The sequence below is a fragment of the Amia ocellicauda genome, chromosome 20 (assembly GCF_036373705.1).
Source record: "Amia ocellicauda isolate fAmiCal2 chromosome 20, fAmiCal2.hap1, whole genome shotgun sequence".
Lineage (NCBI taxonomy): Eukaryota > Metazoa > Chordata > Actinopteri > Amiiformes > Amiidae > Amia > Amia ocellicauda.
The window spans coordinates 21,821,406-21,838,232 of NC_089869.1; the positions used below are offsets into that span (position 1 = coordinate 21,821,406).

At 46.6% G+C, this 16,827-nt stretch overlaps 2 protein-coding genes across 2 annotated transcripts; one reads left to right on the plus strand and one right to left on the minus strand.

The window, feature by feature from the left end:
- Positions 1-4,962: 4,962 nt before the first annotated feature.
- Positions 4,963-12,870, plus strand: LOC136715639 (deleted in malignant brain tumors 1 protein). Its single transcript, XM_066692934.1, has 20 exons — positions 4,963-5,064; positions 5,436-5,498; positions 5,715-5,862; positions 6,063-6,259; positions 6,554-6,571; positions 7,006-7,059; positions 7,395-7,532; positions 7,650-7,697; positions 7,980-8,114; positions 8,232-8,279; positions 8,447-8,584; positions 8,936-8,983; positions 9,120-9,245; positions 9,541-9,561; positions 9,767-9,917; positions 10,113-10,327; positions 10,619-10,794; positions 11,157-11,548; positions 11,716-11,960; positions 12,578-12,870. The coding sequence occupies exons 1-20, from the start codon at positions 5,004-5,006 to the stop codon at positions 12,631-12,633; spliced, it is 2,478 nt and encodes an 825-aa protein (XP_066549031.1). The 5' UTR covers positions 4,963-5,003; the 3' UTR covers positions 12,634-12,870.
- A 121-nt stretch (positions 12,871-12,991) lies between these two features.
- On the minus strand, positions 12,992-16,394 carry c20h10orf88 (chromosome 20 C10orf88 homolog). Its single transcript, XM_066692938.1, has 6 exons — positions 15,770-16,394; positions 15,346-15,552; positions 15,148-15,220; positions 14,537-14,737; positions 13,911-14,272; positions 12,992-13,829 (listed from the first exon to the last, which is right to left on the minus strand). Exons 1-6 carry the CDS (start codon positions 15,910-15,912, stop codon positions 13,604-13,606), a joined length of 1,212 nt encoding a protein of 403 aa, XP_066549035.1. The 5' UTR covers positions 15,913-16,394; the 3' UTR covers positions 12,992-13,603.
- Between the last annotated feature and the right edge of the window lie 433 nt (positions 16,395-16,827).

Consider the following 16,827-nt stretch of genomic DNA (forward strand, 5'->3'; position numbering starts at 1 on the left):
TAAATAAAATATAAATAAGAGTATTGCATGAGAAAACTATTACAGTAACCTTAGTGCAATATGCATAATGTAGCATTGTTCTACAGTCTTACTCGCCTTGCCTTTCTTGCAGCAAACAAGTGACATAAAGTGAATTATAAATAAGTGGATGGTTCGTGCAGCACACTTGAAAGAAAAAGTGTATTTCTCAAAATTATGTTATAGGTTAGATTTCCCAAACAGCTGAATTGTCTTTCCAACATTCCCTAATGAATTTAAGGTAAAAGTAACTGACATTAAAGCTAGCTCTTTAAATTTGCAAACGTTACTAGTATCGTCCAAAGTATGCTGGCTAGTAGTAACACTGCTCCAACGGTAACTATGCAATTAGATAAACTATTCATTCATCACATCACATCACCTTTGTCCTTCTCCCGTCTGTCCTCCTCTTCTCTTCTTCTTTTTCTTCCCTGGGCACCAGAGGGCTTTGGTCTTTTTGACATCGTTTGAAGTGGTTACTGATGCCAATTGTTCATGTGTCGCGTTCAGTGTCACTCACGGGGATTGATGCGCCGGGCCGGGGTGATGCTGCGGGCAACACAGAAAATATTGCCTAATAAGCTATGTAGTTATGTTGTGGGGGCTTTTGCTTTTTGGTAATATTTCGAATTAATAGTATTAAAATACTGTTAGTAAATAGTATAAAAAAATCTTCACTCATTTGGGCGCCCCTATGGATGGACGGCGCCCCTAGCATTTGCCTATTCCACCTTTGCCACGGGCCCTGTCGGAAAGAGGAATTACATTTTGCTTGACCAGACGCGGCTCTGTGTGCCTCTGCACCATGTATTGGTGAATTCTGTCTATGTGTAGTAGTTCCTTTTAGTATGTGAAGATCAGTGAAGGAAGCGTGCCAGACCTCCCTTGTATTAGTGATGTGATTTGAGTCTGAAATATAAAGCAGGATTAATACAATTTTAATACTACAAGCCATACCCGTCCTGTTTGAGGGCGTCTGCTCAGCGCTCTCCTCACATCCTCCTATGATCGAGTGTCGGTGTGTTTGCTCAGGGGACTACAGACCCAGGGAGGAAGCGCCAGTAACCGTCCCCAATGATCGTATCTGTCTTTCCAGAACTGCAGCAGCAACAGGACGCCCCCCCCGGCCAGGGCTCCCCGGATCAGACTCCGCTGGTGCTCTCCCTGCTGGCACTAGTGGCCGCAGTGCTGGCTGTGGCTGCGGTGTCTCTCCGGCTGCGCAGGAGTCCGCACAGCGGTGGCGCTGGATACACGCTGCTGGAGGGCTGAGCCGGCCAACGTCACGGTTAGCTAATCTCACTCTTTTCTCTTCCTCATCTCCCGCTTTTCCCCTCTCACCATAACCCTGTTTGTCATTGAGGACCTGCACTACAGTGTCCCTATTAGGACATCCTCCCTCAGTTGTCACGCATCACTTTGTTTTTTAGTAGTTTAGTAAGTTTAGTGTTCAGCCGTCAGTTATCACTCATATTTGAAGTCACCCATCAGGTGTCAGTCTTATTTTACATCAAGCATCATGCTTATTTTATGTCAGTTCCCATGCATCTCTCAAATTTAATTTCAGGTATCAGTGTGGTTTGTTTTTTTTGGGACTTAATTTAATGGCTGAACCATCTTTAATGTTATTTTATTGTTTACACTGAATGTCAATCAAGCCAAAGAACCAGACAGTGGAACCGAGGCAGGCAGTCATTTCTCTACAGAATGTAGGCTAAATTAATAATAAAAAGCAAACTTAACAATTTACATCTGTGGATAATTTAAACGTGCTATTACCAAAAATATTTGTATTATAACACAAATATCAACCATAAAATCAGCTCGGAGTGAATACAAAGTAATACAAATGATTGACATGCCCAGTAACCAATTAAATAAAAGCAAAAATGGTTCAAAGTGACACCTGACATTAAATTCAAATTAAATCTGCTCTGTAGTTCTTAAGTCACTGGATGAGCTCAATAAATTGCACGTTTAGCTCTTGAAAGGCGTAGGTGCTGTTGCGCTGCTTTATGATCGCATGTAAACCATTTTTTGGAATCCCTTAGTGCTTCTGATGCATTGACACATTGTACAAAGCTGCAATGATAATTTTTTGTTTCACTGATTGCAAACGGATGTGCAGAACTTGGATGCGCCACAGACTTTCCACACGGCCTGGCGTCGTCATCAGTTTACAGATGGACTGGGTTCTACAGGTGAACTCTCGGTGCATCACACTTAAAAAAATAACTGGTTAAGCCCCCAGCAATGTGTTCAGATTTGATTATCCACGTGTCAAGATATTCCCAGGTCATGCTGTCATTTCCTTGCCAACAAAATGTATTCTGTGTACTGTGCACCTATACTGTATGCAACTCCTAAATAAACTATGCATTCCCCTCTACGTTCAGTCGTGGGTTGGTCTTGAATATGCCCTGATCTGGATGTTTCATATTTATCATAGAAATTGCAATGTATTTTGTCTAAAAAAAATAAACAAGCTGAACAAAACAAACAATTTTTCCTAACATTCATGGTAATGGTTCCAGGTTGCTAATTCTCCTGCTGCAATAAGCTGGATACTGTGGCTGATATTTATTAATATGTCTGGTCACCAGGATATCGGCTGTGACTGCAGGTCTGCTGTAGGTATCGCCCGCTTTGTGTCTCAGATTTTATGCAACTTGATGATGCAAGTGGAGAATGATGGCGTGAGAAGGTGAAGCGTGATCTTCAGGGAAGGGCAGATGTCATGAGAAGAGTGTGGAAACATGCAGGTGGCGATCTCATAAAAAACACAGCGCTATGTATTCTGAGGCCTGGAAGCTCAACCTGTGACTGGAGGGTCATGTGTCCCAGGCGCTTCATTGAGACCCTGCTGTTGTACCATCCAGTCGGGTCATTTTACCCAACTTGCACCAGTAGACACCCAACTGTATGAATTAGAGCCCATGTAACTTGCATCTGCCAAATTAATAATGATGATGATAAAAATGCAGATTTTTAAGGACTTCCTCTTCCTGTATTTATGGTGACACTGGCTGTATTCGAAACTGCATACTACCCATACTATATACCAACATTACAGTAATATTGAAATGTTAGTATGTAGTATGGGTAGTATGTGGTTTCGAATATAGCCAATCTCTGCTCAGATTCGGTGTCCAGTGCAGATGGGCCTCTTTGTGGAGAACTAAAGTTGCTGGGGAACTTTCTTGCACCCCAAAATCAAGATCCTGTGGTATTGGAACCTCATTATTTCTCCATATAGGCCTGACCTACTCTTTTGTATTTGAATTTAAATTTTTAATTCTTGACTCCGACTGACAACAACTTGAGTTCATCTTGGAAAGAAAACATTCTGCATTCTGCGCTTGTCGTACACACCAGGACCTTTTTTGGTCCTCTGTGCTTTCCATAGAAAAAAACTATGAAATCCAACCCCCTCCACCCTGTTTATAAGTTTGCCATTTGGAAGTCTTCAGTTGAATATTGTATCCTTTTTGTTACTTGTCTGTATTTTTACTCCCTACATCCTGTGAATGATATAATGCATTGATATTGTCATGTTATCTTTCTAATACTACTGTTAATACATAAATAATGCATCATTCTCTCTCATAATTGACTTTAACATAAAGCAACATTCATCATGTACAATTTGTCCTTTTTACACTTTTTGTATGTAAAGTTGTGCACATGTGACGTGTGAAACCTTGGCTAGTCCGTCGGGTCCTTGGCAGAAGTGTGCGGACTGAGACGTGAGAGTAACGCTGCTTCCCTGTGAGAGGCGGCAGCTGTTGCCCTGTGCTTACGGCAGCTCTTGGCCAACCCATGGGAACGCACACAGATTTAGGACAGCGCTGTTTGACAACTTCAAGCTCGCCTCACTGTAAACCTCAGATCATATTGCAGCTTAATAATATCATAAACCGGTTAGGATGCTCTGCAGAGTCAAGGTGCCAGTTCCGGTGAGAAATCAGACGCGTGTGTCAACATACAGAGCTGCTGAATCAACATTCCTGTACATCAAACTCTAGAACAAGCACAGAGCTGCTGTATATACAATTAGAATTTGAAAATAACAGCTCGTTCATCTTGAGAGACTAATTCAGCTTGCAATGTGAAGAATAATGGCATGCCATTAAGTGTAATTTGAAGATGAACACTGAACATATTCCAGTAACCACTGCAGAAATTGAAAATGTATAGAGATATTTCTAAGCAGTTAATTTAATATATGGGAATAAATGTAACAAAAGCTTATTTATTACCCACGATCCAATGCAGGCTAATCCCTGTCCTTGTTAGATTTCCATGGTAGGGAAGGCAAAATGGATTCAACTGGAATCTGACGCATTTTCTCTAGTGTCAGTAATTTTTCAATCAAAAATAAATATGATTGATAAATAATTTTAGTTAAATCAGTGTTTCAGAATCTAAGGGCTGGTTTCACTGAGCCAGATCAGCACTAGTCATTAGCACAATGTCAGTTTAGGTAGAGTCATCCAAGACTTGCTAATCAGGCTCTGTGAAACCAGCTCTATATGAATCTTTGAGTTACACATTTCAAGTAAGGATTGTGTATACTTTTGACTACATACACTTTTCATAAAAGTGCTATTTTGGAACATTTTAAACATCTTTGTCCTAAGAAGATAACAGGTGAAATGTTTAATATCTGAAATCCAGTAGATTTCGGTTTCTTTATTTGTGGGGGTATTTAAACTACTCTCTGCAACTTGTATTCCCTGCTCTGTTTTAATATAGAAATAAATAATCTGGTGACGTTTCAGCTCTCGGGATGTCCATGAGATTTTATGATTTTACAACGTGTCCACCTGCGCGGTTTCCACAGCCTTTGGATTATTTTCAAAGCATTTCCTTCACATCACAGAGGGTGGGAAGGTTTTATGGTGGCAATAATTGCCCAACTGGTGGGCAGGGAGGTAGATATATAAAGAGGAGCAGGGCAACACAGAAGCAAACCAGCAAGGAGGACAATGGCGTTCACTGGGCTGCTCCTGACTTGCACTTTGCTTGCTGTTGGCAATGTCTGTGCAGGTGAGTGTTGCTACCTTTCTCTCTTTAATATTGGGAAGATCAGAAAATACTGAAGCATAAGATCATATTGTACAAATGATACGAAGAATCTATTCATCTTAACAGTCACAATTATTATTTGGGTAAAATCTGTTTCACTTATGTAAAGTGCTGGAAATACTTATAAACAAATGTAAATAAAAAGGGAATTAAAAATATATATCAAGGCCGCTAAAGTGGGATGATCTGAGGTGTTTTAATGTGCATGTTCCTGTTCAGAAGAAGAAGAAGCCAACATGGACCATCATTTTCCTTTGAGAGATAAGAGTAGGACCACCTCTGGTCAAGTGTGTTTTCAGCTGCTTCTGAATCCTTATTGATGTGTTTTTCAGCCACTACTACACCCGAACCCCCGACCACAAACACACCCCAAGCCTCAAATTATTACACAACCTGTAAGTATCTTCTCACCTCTCTCCCTGAGCACCTCTCAGACTTAGTCCAGCAGAGCAGAGCAGGATCAAATGACTTGTCCTTGATTCTGAGAAGTAGATCTGTTCCTTGTATATATAGATCTGGATTTCGAGTTAAAATCATCCTCTGGGCATCATAGATCGGAAAACATCTTTGATTGTTTATTTAATTTCTTCATGTTTTGTTCTGTTTTGAAGCTGGGCAGTGTGGTGGGTATCTGACTAATTCCAGAGGACTATTGACCAGCCCCAACTATCCTGGGAATTACCCGAGCAATGCGCAATGCACCTGGACCATACACGCTAGTGGATACAGCATCATTCAACTGCAGTTCTCTTACCTGATGTAAGTAGGCCATTGTGTGTTTTGCACAGCAGCTGATCGTCCACCTCTTACCCAGCATGCTGAACATGATGTGTTTGCCTGTCATCCCATCATCCTCTGTGACGAGGGTTGGCTTCCCCCGCAGTCCCAGTCCTCTCCGCTCCGGCACTGACTAGCCTCTGCTATTTATGTGCGCTCTCTTATCATCGTCTCCCCTGCAGGCTGGAAACGGACGCCTCATGTCAGTTCGACAGTGTGTCTGTGTACGACGGCCCCTCCACCTCTTACCCTCTGGTGGGCAGACTCTGTGGGGGACGAACTCGCATGTTCAACTCGACTAGAAATGACTTGACGGTGGTTTTCCGAAGCGACTCTTCCTCCAACTACAAAGGATTTGAGGCGGTCTACGATTTCCACTGTGAGTGCCTCTGGGTCCGCTAAGCTGTGCATTCAAAATGGGAGCAGGGAAGGAGTGAAGCTCACTGTTCAAGCCACAGCTTGGTCCCTTGCTATACAGCGGGTCGATAGTCTGTATGTTTAGCAAAAGCATACTGTTATTATTTTATTGGAGTTGTATCTTCATCATGGAAGAAATTCAGACGGAAAAATACGAGAGATTCTGCCTGCCCTTATGCCCCAATCGATTTGTGTCGTAACCCCAGCGCTCACGGGTAACATCTCTGACCCTTGTGCCGATGTTTGTGTCTTTCAGATGTCGGCTGGTTCCCAGGTACGGTAGGAGTATTGGAGTCGCATTCCTGTCCTCCTTCTCTCCTTTCTGTGTGCCATTCATCGTAAACCCTCATACCTTAGTCTCGTATCAGACCTGTGAATAATAGACAAACTGTCGGAGCACAAAGCAGTTGTGCCCAGAGATGACACAGCGAACAGATAAACATATAGCAGCTTTTGTAGTCCATCTATGTAGGGATTTCTGGTCAAAGCAGTTAAAAGCTCTCTTAACACTGTGTTTGTAGATGAGTGTGTCCATGCGTTACATCCTATAAAACAACAGGCAGGAAAAGCTGAGGGAATGGGAAGGCCAGGCTTATCTGTCTGAAGGCGATGGCCGTGACTCTCCTCACTGCCTGCCATAACAGGATGTTTCTCTGTCTTTGTTTGATACAATAACTGATGTGTTTTTATCTCCCTTCATCCCACTAGCTTATCCTACAACAGATCCTACAACAGATCCTACTACCACCATGGCCTACCCAGGTACAGTGCAATCAGTTAGTCTGCAAGGATTTCAGACTGGGACTTCAGAGGGCTGTGGCATCATTACCTGTTGTTGGTATTGATGGAGAGATTTGCTACCAATCACCAGGGGGCAGAGGGAGTACTTGCTGACATTATTAGAGTGACCAGAATCAAGTCTTTCCACCACTCACTGCCTCCGAGATTTGACATTCTCCATACTTTCATACTCTTATTCTCGTAAAGCACTTTATATCCCGTCATTTTATCAGAACAGCTTCTCGAGTTCACGTCGGATTTTGTGTCATAATCGTTTCACTGCAAGAGACCAGCTGATCTCTCTGCTCTTCCTCCAGACTTCACCACACACGACAGCTGGACCTGCAGGTACAACTGTGGCTACAGTGGGCCGGGCTGCTCCTGCGATTCCTCCTGCAGTCGGTACGGGAACTGCTGCCCGGACTTCTGCAACTACTGCTCAAACTGGGACTATGGTAAGACCTTCGGTAACTCTGGCTTAGTCTGGTATGAAACTGATTTCCATGGTGGTTGTAATTCTCGATGTTAGTCAGAGGCAGAGCTGAACAGCTGTGTGTTTTTCTGCCCCTTAGGTTACTGCTATGGCACTACTGATCCCACAACTGATCCGACGACAACAGGTACGTGACTTAGTGACATCACAGCATTCGAGACTGTACATTCAGGCGTCACAGTATAGGTGCCAGCCAGCTGCCCTGCTCTCAGTGACTTCACAGTATCGTAACGATCTGCAGATTGTGCGGTACAATACAGACCATCTGACATTTGTTTAGGTTTTATGTTGTTAATGTCAGAACAGACAAACATAAGCCTGATCCTGCCCACATCGCCGTACTGAGCTGGTGGTGCTGGTGAATGGTATAATTATAGAAGGGACATGCTAACCATTCTTTGTCCTCCAGACTACATCACACACAGCGGGTCCTGCAGGTACAACTGTGGCTACAGTGGGCCGGGCTGCTCCTGCGATTTCTCCTGCAGTCGGTACGGGAACTGCTGCTGGGACTTCTGCAACTACTGCTCAAACTGGGACTATGGTAAGACCTTCGGTAACTCTGGCTTAGTCTGGTATGAAACTGATTTCCACGGTGGTTGTAATTCTCGTTGTTAGTCAGAGGCAGAGCTGAACAGCTGTGTGTTTTTCTGCCCCTTAGGTTACTGCTATGGCACTACTGATCCCACAACTGATCCGACGACAACAGGTACGTGACTTAGTGACATCACAGCATTCGAGACTGTACATTCAGGCGTCACAGTATAGGTGCGAGTGGCGGGCCGCTGATCGTGCCCACAGTGCTGTACTGAGCTGGCGGTCCTGGTGAATGGTATAATTGTAGAAGGGACATGCTAACCACTCTCTCTCCTCCAGACTCCACCACACACAACAGCTGGACCTGCAGGTACAACTGTGGCAACGGTACGGGGGCCTGCTCCTGCAGTTCCTCCTGCAGTCAGTACGGGAACTGCTGCCCGGACTTCTGCGACTACTGCTCAAACTGGGACTATGGTAAGATTAAATGAAATAACCAGTAACCATCCATAGTAAGACACTGTGTTAAAAACGCAGCGTGTGTCTGTTGTGCTAAGGCCGCACTTTGTGAACTAAAGCGCCACTGATTAAATTCGCCCATGCTGCAGACTCTCGTTAATTAAACACATGACAAAATTGCCCTTTCTGTTAGTGCCGTCTGTCAAAACTGCCTGGACGGCTGTAGAGTAATAAACAACAAAAGAGTGACAGAGTTTAGAATTTGCGTAATAACAAGAAAAGGAAAGTAAATTAAACGGATTTCATTTGGAGGTTCTGTTGGGATATGTTCTCTGTCTGTTTGCATTCATCCCCTCTTTGTTTCTTTAGGTTACTGCAATGCTTCCACCGAGGGCCCTTCCTACACCACACCTCCAGGTACCCTCTCCTCTCCTCCAGTGAAATGCAGTGTCATGACCCACTGTCTCACTCATCTCCGTGATCACCCAGGAGCAAGGGCTTATGGGGCAAGGGAGACACTGCCCTTTGTTAATTGTGTGTGTTTGTCCCTCAGCCTCCTGGGGCTCTTGCAGAGGGAACTGCTATGGCCACTCAGGCAATTGTTCCTGCAACTCCGACTGCGATTATTATGGCAACTGCTGCCATGACTTCTGCAACTACTGCTACCACGTGGACAGCGGTGAGAATGTTGCACTTTCACTGCAGCCTGCCTTTGGGTCACTAGTGTTACATGCATGTTATATTTGGCACCGTGCAATTGTTGTTGTTTTCTTGCAATTCTAAGGTTGGCTACTTGAGCAGTCATCCTTTAGTGGTTAAACTGAATTGTTTTTTTGAGCATCATCATCATAATAGGTGATCCAGAAAACGTACAGAATATCAGAATGGTTTGTTATTCAGCCTGGATTTAAGTCGGAGGGAGTTTCTACCACTCTGTTCCAGTCCTGACTGGGGATTCCTCTTGTGTGTTTCAGGCTACTGCAACATGACCACAGGTGAGCGCTGCGCTCTGCTCCGATCTCCTCCGCAGCTTCGGGGTGACAAAGCTCCATCCCAGGCAGGATGGTGATGGAGACATCCAGCTACATCTCACAATGTCCTTACTCCTAATGACGTTCAATATTCTCGTCCCATTTCTTGTTTGTTTTGTTAAATCAATGCCAGGATTTTAAACTCGAAGACGTTGTGTTTTGTCCACAGGTCACCCACCGTGTGGAAGTGAACTGGGGGGAACCACGGGGGCCTTCTCAAGCTTAAATTACCCCGACCTCTACAGCAACAACGCCTACTGTATTTGGCACATCACCATTCCCCCCACATACAAAGTCTTCTTGACCTTCACCGATCTTGAGTGAGTGAGATGTCCTGTATTTTTCTTAAATTCAAGGGTACCATCTTTGTTTTATTCTTCCACCTTTCTAAAAAATAAAAAGGAGATTCCTACTTAAACCGATCGATTGGTTTGTATGTTTCATTGGGTGAGACATCGGTGTCTGTCTCTTGGAAGTTAACATCTTTACTTTGCCTGTGCGATTTTGTTCTACAGCCTCGAGAACTGCGGCAGTTGTGGCTGCGACTCTGTCTCAATATTCGACGGACCATCCACCTCCTCCCACTTGATCGCGAAGATCTGCCAGAACACTTCGTCGGACTCCTACCACTCCACCTCCAACACCATGACGGTGCTCTTCCGGACTGACAGCTCTGTGGTCAGGAGGGGGTTCAGGGCCATCTACAGCAGCTCCCAGACCATCACCGGAGGTAACACACACACCTGGTTCTGTGTGAAAGATAACGTGTGTCCAATGCAGGCCTTGCCTTTTAACCGGGGCATCGGTGACAACCATAGGGAACCTCAGGAAGTGCGTTTGCCTGACGTGGTGGCAGTGGCGGGATTCCCAGTCAGCAGCTGAAGGAACTTGTTCGTGTGAGCAGTATCAGTTCAGCACACAACTGGGCTTTTGGTCAACGAAATCTACTATATATGAATTAATGGAGACTTTCGACTCTGATTCTGAAGAATCTGAAGAACCTGTTGCCTTCTTGTTTCAGCACGAGTGGAGTGCTCCACAGACTACATGAACGTGGTCATCCAGAGGTCCTATCTGGATTCCATGGGCTACAACGGCAACGACCTGTATCTGAATGACCAGTACTGCCGACCGCAAATCTCGTCCACCGCAGTGACGTTCAGAGTCGCGCTCAACAGCTGTGGCACAGTTCGAGAGGCAAGTCTCTCTCTTTCACTTCTTTATATTCATTTTCCCAGTTGAAGCCATGTTTGCTTTGTTTTCTCTTCTTGTGAACGAGGTAGCTCTGTGCACTGATACTGTGAAAGAGGATGGGGGTCCAGTAGGATTTCACTGTCTTCTGGGTCGCTGCTTTTGATGCTGTTTTTTGAGATTGTGTGGTTGATCAAGAATTTAAACGATTCCTGGCATTTACAAAATCAGGATTAGAGAGAGTCTTGGCAATTGTATTGGACATTGAAAGCCTGCCCAGTCCACCTAGTTTAGCTCTTGCTTGGCTGACACAGGTTCCCGAACTGTGTGGTCCTGGGTCACATGTGTCCCTCTTGCTCTGTCCACAGGTCAGCGGGGGCCGCATCTCGTACACCAACGATGTGCGGGCGTACAAGTCCTCCACGGGGGAGATCACGCGGCAGTCGCACATGCAGTTGCGCGTAGGCTGCCTGATGGAGCGGGACACCATGGTGCAGATAATGTACGTGGCGAGGGAGCGCCACACGGGCAACGTGACCGGTTCGGGCCGCTACAATGTGAAGATGGCCTTCTTCACCTCCAGCTACTTCAACAACCAGGTGTTCCAGTCGCCCTACGTGGTCGACCTCAACCAGTACCTGTACGTGCAAGTCCAGCTGCAAAGCCGTGACAGCAACCTTGTGATCTTCCTGGACACCTGTGTAGCGTCTCCCTCGGCCACCGACTTCGTCACGCGGACCTACGACCTGATCCGCAACGGGTAAGACACCCCCCGACACACACATTTGTGTTTGTGGTCTTCCTGGTGTGACTCCAGCTGTGGTTTTTGCTTCCATGTGGAGCGTTGACAGAAATGCATTATAAACAGACATGTGTTGGGGGGCAAGCCCCTGGTCTCACTATGACGGATCCCATTTCACCTTCCAGCTGCAAGAGGGACGGCACCCTCTACACCTACGTCAGCGGCTCCAGCAACGTGGCACGCTTCCGCTTCAACGCCTTCAAGTTCATGCGCGTCCACCCCCAGGTTTACCTGCAGTGCCGCGTCTCGGTGTGCCAGGCCAATGACAACTCGTCCCGCTGCTCCCAGGGCTGCCTGTCCCGCAGGAGGAGGGACGTGAGCCCTTCCCTGAAGAAGACCACCGTGGTGCTGGGGCCCATCCAGCTGAAAGGTGACGAGGGGCTTCTTGCCACTGGCAGTCGTTAGGAGGCGATGTGGGAGACAAAAGGTCCTAGCGTACTAAACTCCCTAGGTTGACTTCCGGTTTCATTTAAATAATTAAAATAAAGCTTTCTGTCACAGATTTGACTGGGGTGTCCCCTAACCAGAGAAAAGCTGTTTTTTATTAAAATGGTCAAGTTATTAACGTGTAACATGAGCGCAGCAGTGATCTCATCAACAAGCGCCAGATAGTCGACCAAGGAAGTTCTCCAGACCGACAGATGACATATTTTACAGTAGTTTAATACTTTCACTGCATTCATTTGACAGGTAGAAATACTGGAGCTGGATTCACACAGCCAACCTCAGCCCCATCTTATATATATTGTTGATACAATAAAACCAGAAGGCAACCTGGGATGTTTTGTACACTGGGAACTATTGTATCCCACAGCAGTCTGGTACAAACCCCCAGGCCAGGTGGTGTTGACTGACTACTATTTTTTTTAGAATATAGCCTGGAGGTGAATCATAGATCACTGCATTACTGCAACGGGGGTGGGGTGTCGAATGGTGTGTCTGATGAACTAGGAATCTCACCGTGATAAACCTCCCCTTTCCTTCCAGATCTGAAGGCGGACGAGTCTCTCGCGGAGAAGAGCCCCCTCCAGGTGGCGGTCTAAGAGGACAGTCCCCAGCCTGCGGCCGCTGCCCTGCATCCCTCTGCTGATCTGCTCCTAAAATCATTATAGCTGGCGATCGAAATCAATCCCGAGACTAAAGTGAATCAGAAGAAATATGCACCTGAAGACAATATCTGTGCAATGCATTCACGCGTTAGATGCATCTTAAAAGGGGAAAACGCTTTAATTTTTTCCAATCTTTCATGCCATAACTTAATAAAAAGCATTTTCAAAGCATATTCCTTTTCCCTCGTGTGTTTTGTGCAGCTCTCTTTTGTGTACTGATCCCGAGAGTAAGCCTGTAGGAAAGAGAGAAACGGAACCCTCTAAAAATAAGGATTACAGAATAACGACAGTGTGGGGACAGGACTTTAATGAATTGGTTTATTCTTAAAATATCTCCAAATGAGAACTCCCTTTTCAACCGAATCTGCCGCTTGCAGACAGCAGTGAGCAACAATGTTACACACTGTAGGGATTACAGGTCACCAGTCAGGGTGTCACAGTGAGAAGCAACTCAAGACAGACACTTAAACCACCTGACACCCGACACAGCGCCCTCTGGGGTAGAAACATACATCGTAGGCAAGAAAATAAAACAAAATAAGTCAATGAAAACAAATATATATAAATATACTTTGAAAGCATGAAGAACAGTATTTGAGAGATTACTGCAGCCCTCTGTGCGGTTTGTATTATCAGCCAGTCCCTTTTGCACGGATCAAATGCAGTATTTTCTATAACCTCCCAAGAACAGAATAGTCCGAAAACAAAAACGACAACCGAGGGGAAAATAACAAGGCGTGGTGAGTCACAGTCACAGTCTTTTGGACATCTGCCTTCAGTGCCTTTAAAGTAACGCAAAAGTACTTCCAAACCTACACATTTCTCAGCGTTCCCTCTATAGAACCGTTGTGCCCGAGCGTTTACAGCTGTGATGCAGTGCCGGGGCACCCTGTGGTGTCTGCGCTCAGGCGTCTCCGTTGGGCAGCTCCTCCCGGCAGCGGCAGTGCAGAGGGCCGTTGTGTGGGGCGAGAGGGGGCGTCCCCGGGGCCAGGACCGCCATCACCGTGCTCTCCAGGCCTCGCTGCAGGGCGGAGAGGCGCAGGTCGATGTGCTCCATCAGCCTCCTCTCCATCGCCTCCAGACGGCGCTCCACCGCCTCCTCCAGGGCCCGGCAGCATGGCCTCTCCTGCCTGGACGACACACACGGGTCAGCGCAAAACCCAAGCCCGTAGCCTGCACGGCACCCAACACCTGCCCGTCTTTATACTCACGGTGGCTCCGACAGCGGTCTCTCCACAGGGGCCCCGGTCTCGCCGCGCAGCCGTGTCACCGCACCACACATGCCTCGCAGGAGGGGCAGCGTCTCGGGGCCCAGGCTGCCCTGCCCCCGGAAGGACGTCCTGTCCGTGTCCGTCAGGCCGTGTCCAGAGGGCTGACCGGAGGGGCAGGATTTGGCTGACTGCGATGGGACTGCGGGGCTGGGGATGGCTGTGCCCTGAGGCCCATCTCCCCCAGCGGGGAGCCCGACTCCTCCTGCGGTGTGCGCCGCGATGCCTCCTCTCACCAGAGCCGCCAGCGACCCCCCACCACCCAGGAGCATCGGCAGAAACCCCCCGAGGACATCCTGCTTGTTCTGGGAAAAAAATAACAGTGCGTAGTTTTATTACTATATATGAATTCATAAAACACACAAGATTTATGAGCAAACAAACAGACATTAGCAAAACTCTGCTGACTTATCAATAAAACAAAAAATCAAATTTGTAATCTGCCATTCGTGGGCCAGTGGCAGATTACAAACTTGAACCCAGTTGTCTGTTTTATTGATAAGGCAGCAGAAAGTGCCCACTGAACTAAATCCCTCCTGGGTACAAGTTAGTAATTTGCAGATAGATACCTTCTGCTGAAACTGCACCATGTCCATGAGGTTCTGTGCCCCCGGGGAGAGTGTGGTGCCCATGGCTTCCATCATGCACTGCACCGCCTGCAGGTCCACGCTGCCCCCCGCGCTGGGCGAAACCGCCGCTGGACCCGCGGGCTTCAGTCCCAACACCATCTGACCGATGCCCACTCTGCTCCTCCCGCCAAGAGACAGCAGCTGTGCCAGCAAGACATCGTTAGAGTGAGAGCAGACAAAGTTGTCCATAAATCTGATAATAAAAAAGTAATAATAATAATACAAAGCAAAACAGTACATTCTGGAAGATGTTCTAACTGCAGGTTGATCAACAGAGATGTGGATTGTCCAGCTGGAGAGTGAAACTTGGTCCTTAGACTTCTATGGTGTGTATATTTATTATTATTATTATTATTATTATTATTTACCCAGTTCCGGATAGTCTTACTAGGGAAACGCCAAACAGGATAATCCCTCTGATGCATGCTGGGAAATCAGATTTTCTAATTGTCCCGCTGTTGCTCTGTGACTGTTTCTAAGTGGATGGTTACAAAAAAAACCTTCACTCATCTGCAGGAGATGGTGTCAGGGCGATGCAGTACAGCCCTTACCTTTACTTCACACGATGTAGCAGGACAGTCTAACGTCAGCTCTTTCTTATACAGGGCAATGTTTTCAGAGACACTAAGAAAGAAGGGGGGGAAGAACGCAGATTTCAATGTGTGACCGCAGTTCTCTCAGGAACAATAACTGCAGGCACTCCCTGGATATGAAGAGTTGCCGGGCCTGAGGAGGAGTGAAACACGTACCCGTTGGCCCGCAGGCCGCCCACACGCTCCCCTCGGCAGGTACCGCAGTACTCGGTGTCGCAGTACACCTCCATGGTCCGGGCCTCGCTCACCACCAGCAGGGAGGAGATGGCGGCGCCAGAGTGGGGGCCACACTGCAGGGTCAGGGTGCAGGGGCCGGCGCCATCTCCCGGGGTCTGCTCCAGGAACACAGGTGCAGGTAGAGCCCTGCACGGGAGACACAGACAAACAGCCTCACTCTCCCAGTACCCAGCATGTGCACGAAGGCAAAGGAACTGTGACTTTTACAACATACAGTTACACGGATAGTGAACTCAAACAGCAACAACAGGACACATGCAAAGAAACAAACAGACGTGTCGGTGTTGCAGCACAGCAGGTGATACGATGCATGATCCAGAGGCTTGTGTTTGAAGTGACTTACTCGCCCGGGTCCTCGGAGCTGCCGGCTGCGTGTTTGCGGAGCACCAGCACGTCCCCCAGCTGCCGGTCCGGAGAAGTGCTGGCCCAGGTCACATGACCAGAGACCCGGCCGTCCGCACTGGAGATCAAACACCGCCGCTCCATTGTGACAGCCAGGCGTCTGTGACCATAACCCGAGCCCACGTCAGAGCCCCAGAGCCGCAGAGCCTCGATAGAGTCGGATACTACTGATATTGATGATAAACACTCATTTCAAACGCGATGTCTCCATGCACATATCACATAAGACCTCGGGCAGTGGTTCTCGGAGGCTATATTAACAACCCTATGCGAAAATGAGTTCATTTTCTTAAAACATACACGTATAAGAAGAGTAATACATATATATATTTAAGTTGTGTAATTTAAACGTGCGCGTCCCCATGCAAACCAACTGACAGCTCTCCCAGATTTGCTGACACGTCATTCCAGCGACGGACCTGTAGAAGGACCCAAAGCGACGGAGGACTGTCCTAAAGCCCGCATGACAACAGAAGTAGCATTTTTGCATAGCATATATTGACAAACGACAAATAAACGAAACTACTATAAATATATAGAGCCTTATATTTTTATATATAGATGTATGTATCCTTGTCCTACGATAGATTACCTCACGATAATTAGTCTCTCTGTATATGACGTCACGCACGTACTGAATCAATAGACCCCTTGCACGAACGTAGCCACGCCCACTATCGGCGTGACAGGTGCTCTGATCTTTGCCGCTGTGACTCAGTCTGTGACCCGCTGGTTAAAAGTACAAACCTCTACCCGATCGCGGTTTAATGTATAGTTAGAAGCCACTTTCTACTGTTTATACATGTAAACTCGACAGGGTACAACTTGCGGGTGGGTCACAGCTTCAGGTCATGTGTTTATTAGATGCATGTTGTTAATTATTGGAGTGCAACCTGAACTTAAAGCACACAGAGTAGAGCTCTATGTATGTTTAGTGTAGTTTAGTCTTGTCTTCATTGAAATAAAGTTTGTACACTAGTAGCTGTTTATTTGGTGTAA